At 44.3% G+C, this 17,128-nt stretch overlaps 1 protein-coding gene across 1 annotated transcript in view; it reads left to right on the top strand.

Annotated features, from left to right (window-relative positions):
* Positions 1 to 14,656, top strand: part of LOC109376664 (zinc finger protein 416-like) — a 31,641-nt gene extending 16,985 nt beyond the window's left edge. The window contains exons 2-4 of the mRNA XM_019632740.1: positions 8,039 to 8,077; positions 9,569 to 9,695; positions 11,163 to 14,656. Coding sequence (XP_019488285.1) covers positions 8,039 to 8,077; positions 9,569 to 9,695; positions 11,163 to 12,223 — 1,227 coding nt within the window. The 3' untranslated portion in view covers positions 12,224 to 14,656. The remainder of the gene's footprint in view (positions 1 to 8,038; positions 8,078 to 9,568; positions 9,696 to 11,162) is intronic.
* Positions 14,657 to 17,128: the final 2,472 nt, after the last annotated feature.

Below are 17,128 nucleotides of genomic sequence, written 5' to 3'. Positions count from 1 at the left end.
GCATTTTTGCAACAGATGGCACTAGTTCATTTTTGGAAGTACTAGAGTCATTTGCATCTATGTTATTGCTATGTCCAAGAGCTTGTTAATTGTAAAGGAGTTGTGTTCCATCGTGACAACGCGAGACCACACACAAGTTTGATCACCCGTCAAAAATTATTGGAGCTTGACCTTGTGCCATCAGACTTCTACTTGTTTCACTCTCTTCAAAACTTCTTGCATGGTATAACATTCAATTCAGATGAGGCTGTGAATCAGCAGTTTTTTGCTGATAAAGACAGGTCCTTCTATGAACGAGGAATTATGAAGCTCACTGAAAGATGGCAAAAGGTTATCGAACAAAACGGGAAATACATTGATTGATCTTTGTTCTTTATGTAAATAAATGACCTTTGAAAAACATAGAAAAAATACGTCATGACTTTACTGACAACCCTATAGATGCGAATGACTCTAGTACTTCCAAAAATGAATTAGTGCCATCTGTTGCAAAAATGCATCATGACTTTTCTGACAACCCAATATTTCTCTGATGATTAGTGACAAATGTCTATTGGCTATCTGTGTGTTCTCTTTGGAGAAATGTCTATTCAGGTCCTCTGCCCATTTTAAAAATCAAATTGTTTGTAATAAGTTATATGAGTTCTTTATATATTTTGGATATTAACCCCTTAGCAGATATATCATTGGCAAGTATCTTCTCCCATTCAGCAGGATGTCTTTTCGTTTTGTTGATGGTTTCCTTTGCTGTGAAAAAACTTTTTAGTTTGATGTAGCCCCATTTGTTTATTTTTTCCTTTGTTTCCCTTGCCCAAGGAGACACATCCAAAGAAATAATTACTAAGGGCAATGTCAGAGAGTTTGTTGCCTGTGTTTTTGTGTCTTACATTTAAGTCTTTAATCCCATTTTGAGTTTATTCCTGTATGTGGTGTAAGAAAGTGGTCAGTTTCATTTTTTCCATGTATCTGTCCAGTTTTCCAGACAGTATTTATTGAAGAGACTGTCTTGATCCCATTGTATATTCTGGCCTTCTTTGTTATAAATTAATTTACCGTATAGGTGTAGTGTAGGTTTGTTTCTGGGTTTTCTATTCAGTACCATTGATTTATGTGCCTCTTTTTATGCCATTACCATGCTGCTTTGTTTATTATAGCCTTGAAGCATAGTTTGATATCAGGTAGCATTGATACCTCCAACTTAGTTCTTCTTTCTCAAGATTGCTATGGCTACTTGGGGTCTTTTGTAGTTCCATTTAAATTTTAGGATTATTCGTACTAGTTCTGTGAAAAATGCTATTGGGATAGCATTGAATTTGTAGCTTGCTTTGAGTAGTATGAACATTTTTACAATGTTAATCCTTCCTCTGCATGAGGTCAATATAGTTTTCTGAATACAGGTCTTTTACTTCCTTGGTTAAATTTATTTCTAGGTATTTTATTCTTCTTGATGTAATTGTAAGTGTGATTGTATTCTTTCTTTTTTTTTAAAGATTTTATTGGGGAATTGGGGGAGGGGAACAGTGTTGGGGAATTGGGGAAAAGAAACAGCCAAGTTGTTGTCCTTCAGTCTTAGTTGTGGAGGGCACAGCTAGCTCAGCTCCAAGTCCAGTCACCACCTGGGTCGCCCATTGGCAGCTTGCAGCCACTCAGTTCAAGGTGCCATGTTCAATCTTAGTTGTGGGTGGGCATAGCCCACCATCCCATGTGGGAATCGAACAGAAAACCTTGTTGCTAAGAGTGCACGCTCTAACCACTGAGCAATCCTGCCACCTGTTGGCAGCTCAGCGGCAGCTCAGTTCAGGCGCAGCTCACTGGCCAATGTGGGAATCGAACCAGCAACTCTGTTGCTCAGAGCTCAGTGCTTTTAACCAACTGAGCCACTTGGCTGTCCCCTGTTTTTTTGAATTTTGTTTGTTTGTTTTTTGTTTTTTTGTACCACAGTTTCTTTATCCAATCATCTATCGATGGGCATTTTAGTTGTTTCCATATCTTGGCTATTGTGAATAGTGCTGCAAAACATAGGGGTGCATATATTTTTTTGAATTAAGTGTTTTGGATTTCTTTGGGATATTTTAAAAATAATCTCAGAATGTAAAAGGTCTTTCTTAGTAATCAATTTCTTTTTTTTTTAAGATTTTTATTGGGGAATTGGGGGAGGGGAACAGCGCAGGGGAATTGGGGGAAGGGGAACGGACAAGTTGCTGTCCCTCTGCTCCTCAGTCCAGTTGTGGAGGACGCTGCTTCACTGGTCCAAGTAGGCACCATTATTGCGCTCTTCCTGGGTGAGGCAGATCAGTTGCCGGCTTCTCGTTGGCCGCTCACAGCAGCTGCTGGCCGCTCATGCTGGCTGCTGGCTACACACGGTAGCTTATGGCAGCCCACTGCAGCAGGGGCTGCAGCCTATGCCGTCGCCGGCAACCCATGGCAGCCCAGCCCCAGGTCGAGCTGCCGTTCACCATCTTAGCTGCAGAGGGCAGTGTCACTGGCCCTTATATGTGGGATCCGAACCAGGGCCCTCTGGCGTCCCAAGCCAGCTCTTAACCAATGCGCCACTCGGCCGGCCCAGTAATCAATTTCTTGATGAGTCCCAATCCAGTGGGGTATAAACATGGGAAAGCTTTACTTTTTTTCTAATAACTTATTTCAACTGCATTGTGCCAAATCATCTTTTCCCATCCCTTAATAGAAATCTAGGAAAGAGGAAAAAAAATATCTTGAGACAAAGGAAAATGAAAATACAATGACTCAAAAATCTATGGGACACAGCCAAAGCAGATCTGAGAGGAATATTTATAGTAATACAGGTGTATCTCAAATAAACAATCTAACCTTACACTTAGATAAAATTAGAAAAGACAAAAAAAATCCTAAAGTAAAAAAAGAAAATAATAAAAATCAGAGTGGAAATAAAAGAGACTTAAAAATAAATAAAAACTTTCAATGAAACCAAGAGTGGGTTCTTTGAAAAGATAAACAAAATTAATAAACCATCCAGACTCATCAAGAGAAAAAATGAGAGAGGACCTACATAAAACCAGAAATGAAAGAGGTGAAATGACAGTCGACACCACAGAAATACAAAGGATTATAAGGAAATACTATGAGCAATTATATGCCAATAAATGGGGACAACCTGGAAGAAATGGATAAATTCCTAGAAACATACAAGCTTTCAAGGCTGAGAATCATGAAAAAACAGAAAATCTGAACAGACTGATAACTGCTAATGAAATTGAATCAAAACAGTAATAGAAAAACTCCCAACATACAAAAGTCCCAGACCACATGACTTCACACATGAATTTTAGCAAACATTCAAAGAAGAATTAATACCTACCCTTCTCAAACAATTCCAAAAAAATTCATGAGGAGAAAAAGCTCTCAAACTCATTTTACAAGGCCAGCATTACCCTGAAAACAAAATCCGACAAAGACACTACAAAAAAAAAAGTTATAAACCAATATCCCTGCTGAAAACAGATGGGGAAAAACCTCAACACAATATTAGCAAATCAAATTCAGCAATACATTATAAAGATCATACACCATGATCAATTTATCCATGAGGATTTATTCCTGGAATGCAAGGTTGGTTCAATATCTGCAAATCAAATAACATGATACACCATATAAACAAAATGAAAGATAAAAATCTTGTATTAATAGAGGCATAAAAAAACTTTGACAAAATCTAATATCCATTCATGATAAAAATTCTCAGCAAAGTGGGGATAGAGGAAAACATACCTCAACATAATAAAGACCATATATGACAAACCCACAGCTAACATCACCTCAATGGTGAAAAGCTGAAAGCTAGATCAGGAATAAGAACAATGATGCCCACTCTCACCAGTGTTATTCAACATAATCCTGGAAGTCCTAGCCAGAGCAATTAGTCAAGAGAAAGAAACAAAGGCATACAAATTGGAAAAGAACAAGTAAAACGGTCATTATTTGCAGATGCCATGATACTCTATAGAGAAAACCCCATAGATTCTACCAAAAAGTATTAGAATAAATGAATTCAGTAAAGAAGCAGGATACAAAACTAACATTCAAAAATTGGTTGCATTTTGGGCTGGCTGAGTGGCTCAGTTGGTTAAGAGCTTGCGCAAGAGTGTGAGCTCTGAGCAATAGGGTCGCCGGTTCGATTCCCACATGGGCCAGTGCACTGTGCCCAACACGAGCTGCCGCTGAGCTGCCAACAGGTGGCAGGATGGCTCAGCTGGTGAGACCACGTGCTCCAAACAACAAGGTTGCCTGTTCAAGATGGTGGGCTACGCTCATCTGCAACTAAAGACTGAACTTGGCACCTTGAGCTGAGCTGCCACCCGGATGGCTCAGGGGATAGAGCGTGAGCTCTTACCAAGGCTGACAGTTTGACTCCCACATGGGATGGTGGCCACGCCCACCCACAACTAATTGAGCACAGCACCTTGAGCTGAGTGGTGTGACTGGACTTGGAGCTGAACTTGCTGTGCCCTCCACAGCTAAGATTGAAGGACGGCAACTTGGCTGTTCCCCTTCACCAAGTTGATTCCCTCTAATGTATCCTTTATTTCAGGTATTGTATTCTTTATTTTTGAGTGGTTCTTTTTTATGTTTTCTATATCTTAGTTGAAATTCTCACTGAGTTCATCTATTCTTCTCCTAAGTTCATTGAGCATCTTTATAACTAATGTTTTGAATTCTGTACCTGGTAGATTGCATGTATCCATTTCATTTAGTTCTTTTTCTGGGTTTTGTCCTGTTCTTTCACTTGGGATTTGTTTCTTTGTCTCCTCATTTTGGCTGCCTCCCTGTATTTGTTTCTAGTATTAGGTAGGGCTGCTATGTCTCCCGGTCTTAGTAGAGTGGCCTTATGTAATAGGTGTCCTATGGGGCCCAGTGTTGCAGTCTCCCTGGTCACCTGAGCCAGGTGCTCTAGGGGTGTGGCTTGTGTGTGGCCTCCTGTTGTAGTTGAACCTTGGTTGCTGTTGGTCCTCAATCTGACTGGCTTTGGGGACTGGCCCCATGGAGCAAGAGTCCACTGGAGTGGGCTGTGGTGCCAGCCGAGTGTGCCCTTCAGTTGTGCTTTTAGGAAGCTGGTTGGGTGGTACTCTGAAGCCGACCTCCAGGTGTGTTGGTTCTGGAGCCTCTTAGGAGGAACTCTGGTGCAGGTCCAGGTCAGCTGTTGCTTGTGCCTGGCTTGGGGCCACTTCATGGGAGCTACAAAGTGGTCTGTGGTTAATTACTACTTGTGCTGGCCTTGAAGAGGCTATGCTGCGAGTTAAGGCCTACTGCTACTAGTGCCAGGCTTGGGAGCTTTTGGTGGGCACCACGATGTGAGCTGAGGTCAGCTGCCACTTGTGCCAGGCTTGTGGCCACTTAGTTGAAGCCGTATTCCAGGCCAAGATTGGCCACTGCTTATGTAAGGCTTGGGTCCTCTTGATGGGAGGGGAGGCACAGAGCAAGCTGAGACTTGTTGCCACTTGTGCTGGGCTTATGGCCACTTAACAAGAGGTACAGGGCCCGCCACAGCTTGCTTGGGGTTTGTGGACTTCTGAGAGATTTTAGAAAAGTCCATAGCATGGGGCGAGGCAGGTCACTTGTATGGAAGAGCTGCTGGAAGTGGCTCGGACCAGGCATGTGTGTTGGGTTTGGTGTGGTGAATGGTGCTAGCCAGGTTAATGGAGAGCTAGAATTTGGTACCTGCTCCCCAAATGGGTAATGGTACCTGCCAGTGCTTCTGTCTTTGGAGGGAGCTGCCCCTCCAGCCCTCATCCTGAAGCTAGTAAGTTTAGTTACTTCCCGCACTGGAGCCCAGAGCTCGTGAGTCCATATGTGGGCCCCTCAAGAGGAACACCTGGGACTCTAGCCGCTCTCCATCTCACTCAGAGCCACTCCCTTTGGTTTTCACAGCTAGATGTTATGGGGGCCTCTCTTTCAGCTCTGGTGCCCCAGGCTGGGACCCCTCAGGGGGAACCTCTGCAGTCAAGATATACTCCTGATTCTTAATTGCCCCACCATGGGTGTGGGACCAGCCTGTTCCACCCCTCCTAACAGTCTGTGGCTTTTTCTTTATATCCTTAAGTTACAGGACTTCTGTTCATCTTGTCTTCTGGTGGTTATTCTATAATTTAGTTGTAATTTTGATGTGATCGTGGGAGGAGGCGAGCACAGCATTTACCTACTCTGCAATCTTGACTGGAAGTCCCCCCTTTTTAATTTGATTGTTTTTTTGTGTGTGTGTTGAGTTGTATGAGTTCTTGTTCTGTATATATTTTTGGATATTAGCCCCTTATTGGAGGTATCATGGGGCAGTACTTTGTATTGGGTTGGTTGCTGTTTTTTGTTGATGGTTTTGTTTTGTTTTTTTGCTACATAGAAGCTTCTTAGTTTGATTAGTCCCTTTCTTTTATCTTTTCTTTCTCCTTGCTTTATGGGTGAAGTTGACAAAAACCCTTTGAGACCAAGGTCCATAAATTGAGTGCCTGTGTTTTCTATGTATTTTATTTCAGGCTTATATTCAAATTTATAATCCAGTTTGAGTTAATTTTTGTGTATGGTCTCAGATAGAAGTCCAGTTTCATTCTTTTAAGCATATGGTATTCCAGTTTTCCCAATACCATTTATTGAAGAGGCTTTCCTTTTTGAATTGTATGCTTTTGGCTGCTTTGAAGAAAAATGCATTGCCTATATACAATATACGTAGGTCTATTTCTGGGCTCTCAATTCTGTTCCATTGGCCTGTTTTCTGTTTTTATTATTGTAGCTTTGTAGTCAAGGACTGTGACTTTGTTCAGGATTGCTTTGGTGGTCCCCTACAAATTTGATATTTTTGTTCTATTTCTGTGAAAAATGCCCTTGGGTTTTTGATGGAGATGCATTAAATCTGTGTAGCTTTAGGTAATAGGGGCCTTTAAACTATGTTAATTCTTTTTCCTATTCATAAACATGAAATCTCTTCCCATTTCTTTGTGTCATCTTCAGTTTCTTTCAACTTTGTCTTGTAGTTTTCAGTGTACAAGTGCTTCACCTCCTTTCTTAAATTTTATCTAGGTATTTTATTCTTTTTGTTGGGAGTATAAATGGAATTGTTTTCTTCACTTTTCTTTCAGATATCTTGTTAGCATATAGGAATACTATAGGTTTTTGTATCAGCAATTTTACTCTATTTGTTTATTCTTCTAGTTCATTGGTGGAGTCTTTAGGGTTTCCTATATAAAGAGTCATGTCTTCTGCAAATAACTTATTCATTCATTTCTCTTGCCTGATTGCTGTGACTAGGACTTCCAGTGGTATGTTGCATGACAGTGGTGAGAGTGGGCATCCTTGTCTTGTTCCTGATCTTAGAGGAAAGCTTTTAGTTTTTCACCATTGAGTCTGGTATTAGCTGAGGGTTTGTCATACATGGCCTTTACTATGTTGAGGTACTTTCCTTCTATATGCATTGAATTGAGTGTTTTGATTTATCTTGTCAAATGCTTTACTGCAGCTATTGATATGATCATATGATTTTTATCTTTTATTTTGTTGATGGGGTATATCACATCGATTGATTTGCGTATGTTAAATCATCCTTGTGCTCCTGGAATGAGCCCAAATAATGGTCCCACCAGTAGGTTGTGTACAGCTTCCTAGCCAGCTCCAGGGACTCAGACACAATGAGGAAGGAGGAAGAGACAGAGATACCTTTTCTAGGAAGGAAACTGCAGCCCGACTTCTCCTCCCCTCCTGCATTTGCCAGAGCCATAGTGGGCAGTGAACTGCATCTGTAGCCGCCATTTGTTCAATGACCACCCTCCTCTTCTGGCTTATTGGGGGTCCTGCCATGCTAGGCTTATGAATGCTACTAACAAACACACCAACTATGACCCTTACAGAGGGGCTTTGCCTTGGTTTCATGGCAGAAATCCATAAACATTTTCTTCCCTCCTTTGCATGCTTTATTCCCTCCACCTAAAATATTAAGGGTTTCAATCATTTGTCTTCTTTTTTTTTTGTCTGTAGCCATGATGGGAATGAAAGTAACAAAGCCCTTATCCTCCCCTAGGTCTCGCTTTCAGCAGAAGCACTTATGGACCCTGCACAGGTGCGTATCAGGTGTCCTGAAACTCATTTGTTGTNGCAATTTTAAACCCAGGTTTTTAAGTCCAGGCCAGAGGTTAAGAGACCCCCATTTTGGCACGCAATAGTGTGAGTTGTGAAACGTTGGCTGAAGTACAGGGATCATATGTACATGTTCTCAGGGATGAGACTGAGATGGGAATGTTTGTTGTAAGTACTTGTAAGGTCTCTCTCATAATCTGGTGGGCTGAAGTCTTACCTAGAAAGGTAGTGTAAGAGTGATGGCAGCTACAGACTTGTTGGAGCAGAGGAGAAAAGTGATGTGACTCATGTCTTAACAAGCTACCACTGGCTGGAGTGTACAGAATATACTGGGGGAGACAGGAAAAATAGTTGGCATTTGGATTTGTTTTTAAAGTTGGGCTGATCTTATTTTATAATGTGGAGGGTAACAGAGAAGTCACAAATCACTGGGAGGATGGAAAGTGCCCTCAGCTAAGATGACAAAGTTGGTGGTTGCAGTATTTTTCAGTGAAAATATTAAGAATTAGGTCTTGACCATGTTGAATCTCAGGTGTTCCAGAGACTCCCAAGTACAGGTGATGAGTGGACAGCTGGACATGAGAATCTAGAGTGCTGGGCAGGGCCTCAGGATGGAGACACCTAAAATGTACCATCCAAGTCATGGTGGCATTGTCATTAGAGGACAAGGGAGGACAGCCGCTTATTTAAGCAACTGGTGAAGGTAAGGGTGGTAGGTGTCACAAAGACAGACAAGGAAGACTAGTAGTCATCAGTGGTAAGGTATGGGGAGGGAAAGTCTAGCAGGCAGCCCAGGTTTTCATGGGGGAATGGAGATGATAGTGAAGTAGGGCTGGTGCTTCTAACTCTTCCTATGCACCTCCAGGCTGTGTGGTGGGTCTCGCTGTTAGAATGTCAGATTACCTTACACTGGGTGTGTCAAGTGGGTACAGAGTTTGAATGGGCGTTATGTGCCCAAAGGTTGTAACTGCTGAAGAGACATGAGGAGGCTGTGTGGATGTGTACATTGCACATGGTTCTGAGTGACCTAAAGTTGTAGCTGGAGGTTTGGGATATAATGGTACCCTGTTGCATTTGCCAAGCACTTTCTGGATGCCATGTCCAGAAGGGTATGTGAAGAGGCCAGAGAACAGCTAAATTTGTAGGTCAGGTTCATGATGGCAGTCCAGTGTGTGATGTGCATGTGGGGAAGGAATGTGAACTACCTGCCTCAGGGCTGTGGTACTGGGAGCTGAAGAAAGAATGGTGGGCCCAATTTTGATCATTTCCATGAGGTATGATCCTAGGGCCTCTCAGCCTGTTGCCTTGCAGGAGCAGGATGGAGTCCCTGCATCTCAGGCCCAGAGCTAAGATGTCATCTGTCAGGCTACCTTTTGCTGTGGGTTTGACCCAGTGATTAAGGAGTGAATGTGACTCAATACGGGTTCCTGGGGAAAGAGGCTGCTTATAGATACAATTGTCCCCCTCATCACAGGGCTCTATTACCTTTGAGGATGTGGCTGTGTACTTTTCCCAGGAGGAATGGAGACTTCTGGACGAGGCTCAAAGATTCCTATACCGCAACGTGATGCTGGAGGTCTTTACACTTGTTGTGTCGTTGGGTAAGGCCCTCACGCCCTATGCCCTGGCTGCTCTCTGCCCCTCCCATTTTTTCCAAGGGGCAGTCCAGTTTACCTGTCTTAGGTTCTAAGGCTGCTCATGTGTACTGCCTCCTGTCACAAATAGACCTGGCACCAGCTTCCCTAAAGCTTTTTCAGTGAAGGTTTGTGTGTCAGGAGACTTGGGGTTGGCCCTGTGCATCCCAGCTACTTTGGCCACTCCCTGGCTCCTTGCCACCTCTGTGCTCCAGGTTCTGCTGACATTCCTTGGGGCCCGAGTGAACCAGGATTGGGAATTGCAAGGAGGAGAACCATGGTTACATGACCAAGTCCAGGCACAGCAAGGGGGGCTCAAAGTGGACCTGGACCTGGTGGTTGGCACTATGGGGAGGATGTGATAGGGCTGGGTTCAGCTCATATCAGAAACATGCTCAGCACAGCAACTACCTCATTTCTATATCTTTCCTCCTCATTCTTGACACTCGGCCCTCCTGTCATTTCTACTCTGACTCCTGACCCAGGATTATCCCTCACCTCTTATCACTCCTCTCACTGTCCTACCCTTAATGTGTCATCTTGGGGTCTGCACCTTTCCTTAAAATAGCCTTTGAGGGCCGGCCAAGTGGCGCGATGGTTGAGAGCTGACTTGGGATGCCAGAGAGCCCCGGTTTGGATCCCACATATGAGGGCCAGTGACACTGCCCTCCACAGCTAAGATGCTGAACGGCAGCTCAACCTGGAGCTGGGCTGCTGTGAGTCGCCAGCGACGGTGTAGGCTGCAGCCCCTGTGGCAGTGGGTTGCCATGGGTTACCATGTGTAGCCAGCAGCCAGCGTGAGCGGCCAGCAGCCGCAGTGAGCGGCAGTCCAGAAGCTGGCGACTGATGAGCCTCGCCCGGGAAGAGTGCAGTGATGGTGCCAACTTGGGCCAGTGGGGCAACTTCCTCCACAACTAGACTGAAGAACAAAACGACAGCAACTTGTCTGTTCCCCTTCTCCCAATTCCCCAGCACTGTTCCCATCCCCCCAATTCCGCAATTAAAAAAAAAATCTTTAAAAAAAATAGCCTTTGAGCACAAGCTACTCAGTGGCAGTCAGACTTTCCTGGGCCTGGACACACCACCCTTCCACACAGCACACATGTGTACCCAGCAGTATTGGCCCTAGTGAACACCGTTTCCAGAGGCATGAGTTGTGGACCTGTCTCCTTGTGTATTTTGCCCAGTGAGTGCCCCCATTTTATGACATGTAGAGGCCCAGTACTGCACAGAGCCCTTCCTCACCCTGTCCCCAGCTTCCTTGTCCTGGAAATCCCATGGATTTTCACCTTGGTTGTCAGACACAGTTTTGATGGGGCTGCCTCCTCCTAACCCAGTTTACATGAAGTTGAGGGGCATTTCTCTGCTTTGAGGTATTGGTTTTGGGATTGGGTTGTTCTGGGCCACTGTTGACCCCACCTGTTCTATTTTCAGGTAGTTGGCATGGAGCAGATGATGAAGAGATACCGGAGAAGAATGTTGCTGAAGAAGCATCACAGGGAAATACTGCACAGGCCTATCCCCACTGGGAGGTGTGTAGCCTGGCCTTGGAAGGTGATCTGCTTTTAGCTGCTGACCTGGGAACAGTCCCTGGGCAGAAACTGTCCGGGGTATGTGGGAAGCATCACCAGCTCCAGCAGCAGCCCAGGAAAGGGAAACTCTTCAGCTGGAACAGGGTCCAGGCCTCCTGTATGAGGAGCTGCATAGTCCACACATCAGAGAAGCCCTTTGCATGCTGGGAGGTTGGGAAGGCCTTTCCCGCTACCCTGGGCAAGCCACCAAAGGCCAGCACATGTGTGGACGCCTTTCACAGTGGACAGAGGAACTACAAGTGCAGTGACTGTGGCAAGGCCTTCTGCCGCAAATACAGACTGGTTCAGCACCAGCGGGTGCACACCGGAGAGAGGCCTTACGAGTGCAGCGAGTGTGGGAAAGGCTTTAGCTACAAACACATCCTTGTCCAGCACCAGCGCACCCACACGGGAGAGAGGCCGTACTCATGCGGCGAGTGTGGCAAGGCCTTCAGCAACAAACCCACGCTTGTTCGACACCAGCGAATTCACACGGGTGAGAGGCCTTATCAGTGCAGTGAATGTGGGAAATTCTTTAGTCAAAGCTCCAGCCTTAGTGAACATCAGAGAATTCACAGTGGGTCACGGCCTTACAAATGCAGTGACTGTGGGAAATTCTTTACCTCCAACTCCAACCTTGTTAAACACCAGAGAGTCCACACGGGAACGAGGCCTTACAAGTGCAATGAATGTGGGAAGTTTTTCAACCAAAGCCCCAGCCTCATTAAACACCAGCGAATTCACACTGGAGAGAGGCCTTATGAGTGCAGTGAGTGTGGGAAACTCTTTAGCCAAAGCTCTACCCTCATTAAACACCAGAGAGTTCACACGGGAGCCAGGCCCTATAAATGCAGTGACTGTGGGAGACTTTTTAGCCAAAGCTTTGACCTCACTCAACACCAGAGAGTTCACACAGGCGAATGACCCTTTGAGTGCAGTGACTGTGGAGAATTCTTTAGCCAGAGCAGCCAACTCACTCAGCACCACAGAGTCCATGTCAGGCACAGGCCTCACAAGTGCAGCAAAAGTGGGGAAGTCCTCAGTCAGAGTTCTGTTGTGCTGGAGCCCCAGAAGCTTCACAGCCCAGCCGGGCTTCAAGAATGCAGCAAGTGTGGGAAAGCCTCCAGCTGACGGCCTCATCTCAGGCGCCATGAGAAAGTTCACAGTGGGAAAAGGCCTCAGAATGAGCTGTCCCTCTAATACATACAAGAGGACTTTTGTCAGGGTGTCAACAGCTTGAAGTTCAATGCCATCTATCTGCACATCCATAGCGTAGACATGGCCTGTGAGTGCCAGTTTTGGAGGAAGTTCTTGAGCTGTTACCCTTTCTAAGCTGCCCAGGCTCTTGCCACATTTATGTCGCTGAGCCCATATGGTGCATCAGACACCTCACTGGTCACCAACAGGGTAGGTGACCTCTGCTGTACCATCCCCAGAGCCCCTGGACATTGTTTTGTCTCTCCCGTCTAACTCGGACATGGACTGAACAAGGTCTTACCAAGCAGAAGCTGGGGGCTTGCAGAGGTTCACATATGTAATGGAATTTATTAGGTTCCAAGTCACTCTGCCTCAGTTTGCTCTGGCTTGTGTCATGACTCTAAGAAAAGTTAAGCCCCCTTTCATCTTGGGGGTTTCTTTCACTGGTGTAGTAGGGTTGAGAGGAGAATTGAACTGTTTCCAGAGGTGAACAGCTTTTGTGGATGCCCCAAACTCTGTCTGCCTCAGTGGGCAGAGTATCAGAGCAAGGAATATTTTTGCTCCACTCTTTGCCTGGGATAGAGTACAGGGCTCTGTGAGCTGGAGGTCAGCATTTTTTTCTTAATGTGTCAGAGCCCAGTCCACAGCTCAGGGAAGTGCACCACACATGGGGACCTGCTCCATTTTCCCCACTGGGGCCAGAACACATCTTCAGTGGCAGCACTGGGCACCCATGGGGAAGCACAGGGGCTGACAGTTGGTTTGCTCCACATTGGATGACAGATGGCAGTAGACCCAGGCTTTTCTACCCAGTGAAATTAGCAGGCAAGGAGCAAAAGCAGGGTGCTTACACCCTTCTCAAATTAGGGTTAGACAAAAAGATCGTCAGCTGCCCCCCACCCTCCACATCTCTTGATGTCAGGATTTTTTTGTGGATTCCAAGCTCACCTGACAAAGAGGGAAAATGTGAGGGACCACGCGTGTGTTTTGGAGCAAAATACATATTAATAATTCCCTTTTACACCTGCGATTGTCATGCCAATTTTATAAAAATTTTTATCCTAGCCATCAGGTATGTGGGAACTATACTTGGTGACTTAATGGGGAGGGAGAGACACGAAAAAACAATAAGGATGTCCATTTCCAAAGTTGCACCCATGAATGTTCCATTGACTGGATGTTTAGGAGGTTTTTGCAGAAATTGTGAGAACTTACAAAAAGCTCCATAGCATCTCCGGGCCAGCTGAACCTGCATAGTGGGGGAAAAGAGAGTGATAATCCCACTCTGGATGTCCCGGCAAAAAACATCTTTTATTCCTACTGGAGCAGAGCTCCATGGCTGAGAGGCTGCATGGAGGTAACTGCCAAATTTCTACTTTCCCAAAAGGGGATTCAGATTTTGCCGTGAAACCATTTATTATAAGTTCTTACTGGTTTATAATAAAGCAAGATATTTAAAATGTACAGTTTTGGTAAGTATTAGCACATGTAAACCATGAAACATCAAACCCTTAACCATTCATATTTATCTTGTGATCTCTGTCCCTGTATTTCCAGACTTGGAATTGTGAATGTGTTTGCTCATATCTGGCTGTTCCTTCATGATATAGATGTGAATAACTTATTTTTTTATTGATTTTTCTTAATGAACTATATTGTACTGTTTACATATACCGCCATTTCATCTACTTCTTAATGGATGAATGGGATTTAGTGGTTTGCAGTTTCAGTATTACAAATAAGCTTATTAAACTCATCATGAATGTGTATTCCTTACAGTGTTTCATATGTGGCAGTGCAATGTTGAGTCACAAGGGAGATGAAATGTTTACATTCTAAGAAACATGCCAAACTTTCTAAAATCGCTGTACTTTTTTGAATTCCTACCACTACACACTTTTAAAATAGAATAATAAGAAACTATGACCATACCAAATTGATATCCCACACTAGGGCTTAATTGCACTTTCCTAATGATTTATGATGTTGAACATTTTTAATGTGCTTATTTCATGAAACCTGTTCACAATATTTGGAGGTTTTTGTTGTTGTATTTTAACTAAGAAAGCAATAAAAGAAGCAAATGTAAAGTTCATTCGTTACCTTTGGTGAGGGGAATAAATGTGTTTTTGAATACTGGAACCATGGTTCAATTTGTTATCCTTTTACAGCCCTGTACACTTTAAAAGTTCAAGTCCTCATTATTAACATATTCTCCTCCCCCACAGCTCTAGACACTACCCACTACCCTTCTTTGTACTGTTTTGCTGCACATAATGGTCACCAAACGTAAACTTGGGGAGATGTGCAGTATAGCACACCATTCTATTCTAGATCTATTGTACAGATAAGAGTAAACATGTTAGAGTAATTAGGAAGGGACAAAAGTGTTCAGTCTCCAGGCCTGAGTTCAGCTTTTGCCCATTCCAAGAGAACATTTGACACTGGCCTGGCTCCTGTGAGATACACCTTTGAGCCCTTGAAACATCTGCTTCATAACAGTTGAGTGTCTGGGGCCTTTGGCTACATGCCAGACATTTTATACAGATAATGGAGGGCTCTAAGCCTCCATTGGCTCCTTGTCTGCATGACATAACAGATATACTAAAAGAAAAAAAAAGTGACACCAAGGTTCAGTGACTTCGTTGGTTAGCAATGCTACTTCAGATGTGTGTTGTTGCCCAATCAGAGCTGGCAGCCTTCAACACTTGTGCCTGAGACCACTGGGAGAGGACAACTGGAAGCTGACACATGGTCTCTCCTAGTCTGCCCCTATGTCATCTTTCCTTACTGACTCATGAGTATCCTTTCCTAGGAATAAGATCAATGGGGTTGGTAGGGGTACACTCTCTATGGAGGCTCTAGGGTTGAATCCTTGTCCTCAGGTACATTTCTTGTGTCCCTTGGCCCCCCCTTCATCTCCAAAGCCAGGGGTATGTGTGCACTCATTACATTGCCTTCTTCTGTGTAGTATCTCTGTGTCTTACAAGGAAGGACACTTATGATTAAGGTTAATCTCGTCTCAAAATCCTTCACTACATTTGCAAAGTCTCTTTCTCATGACATACACACCTTTGGGGGACTCAAATCAGCCTGCCACTTGGGGTATTTAATCCTCTCCATTGTCTTAAAAACGTATTTGCTTTTCAAAGCAACTTCTTTGCAATCAGGATGCAAAGTGTTTCATAAGTCTCTTCATCCTTTTTTATCCTTACAATTTGTGGAAGTTACTAGGTCTTTCTCTTAGGATTTTACTTATTGGCTCTCAGTGTTTAACATGCTGACCATTGTTGGGAAAATAAAACATTCTCCCCAGCCAGAAAATCTCCACAAAGGTAGAAGAGAAACCAGTTTTATTTACTGAATAACACGAAACTAGAATGTGATGCTCAGCCTAGATAACCCACTAAAGAGATGGTAAAGACAGGGAGCAACCTTACCCTTTTTATATAGTTACAGCTCAACAAGTTCTCAACATAAATGAGAACTTGGCTTCAAAGTGAAAGGAGACTTGATAGCACCATTTCTTACAGTTTATCCTAAATGTACCTCGTAATTTGGGTCATCCTGGCTGGTAGCTACTTTTGTCTTTATCCAAAAGAATAGTAGGTTTTTCTCTCATCTCTGTGACCTACCGTAGGTAGTTACAATGTAAGGCCACAGTCTAAACAAGATTGGGACATAAGAGGCACTATCTTCCTTATGTTAACTTTTCAAAGAAGTGGCTCCAGGCTTTTTTCTTTTTTAAGTTGCTTGGTGGTTCTTGCTGTGATTTAGATTCTGTATTGGCTACTTGGCCTCTGTTATTCCTGTAGACACTGAGAAAGAAGGGCTTCTGGTGGCTAACTGGGCTCAAATTTAAAAGCAGAGACCAGCAGTCATTTTAAAGTGGCCCTCTCACACCAGGGGCCTCTCACACAAACTGCACTTAAGGCAGAAGCCTGCATCGAACTGAGCTCCTGCCATTTGATCTAGCCCTTATAAAGGAGTTCCTGGAATTTTATTTCAACCAATAGGACTGAGGTTTTCCCCTTCCAACCAGAGCTGTACAGCGATGTTCCCCCCCCCCATCCCCACCATCAGCATCTTCATTGGCCTATCAGAGCAGCTCCATTCTGACAAATCAAACCGTGAGGATTTGGAGTCCTCATGAGGACTGACCAAACAGGGACCAGGAGCAGGGACTCCTCTCTATGTAAGTCCACTACCCTCTGGTTCACAGAGTGTACTTACGCCTTTCCACTGAAGACTGTTTCCCCCAACTAGAGCTGATATAACAAAGACATCTTGCACTGGAGCAGAGGAGGCCCTCCCAAAGGGTTGCCTCTATGCTGTTTTTGTAATTAAACTGTGTCCTCTGAATGAAGTTTCCAAATTGATGATTCCTGTTGGTGTTGAATTGGTGGCAACCCGCATCTGTTGAGATTCCTCACTCCATAGTTCTCCTGACTGCAAGGGACATACTAACTGCAAGTCAGCTTCTATCCAGTGGGTTGTGGTTCTGGGTCTGCACTCAGGGGGACAGATGGCCCAGTGGTCAGCCAAACCTCTGGGACAACCACTGGCCCACTGGTTAGAGTGAGGGCCAGGAGAGGGGTGGCAGGTGACAGAACACCCCCCCACCACTCATCC

The sequence above is a fragment of the Hipposideros armiger genome, unplaced genomic scaffold (assembly GCF_001890085.2).
Source record: "Hipposideros armiger isolate ML-2016 unplaced genomic scaffold, ASM189008v1 scaffold_1168, whole genome shotgun sequence".
Taxonomy (NCBI): Eukaryota; Metazoa; Chordata; class Mammalia; order Chiroptera; family Hipposideridae; genus Hipposideros; species Hipposideros armiger.
This window is presented reverse-complemented; position numbering and strand designations above follow the sequence as displayed.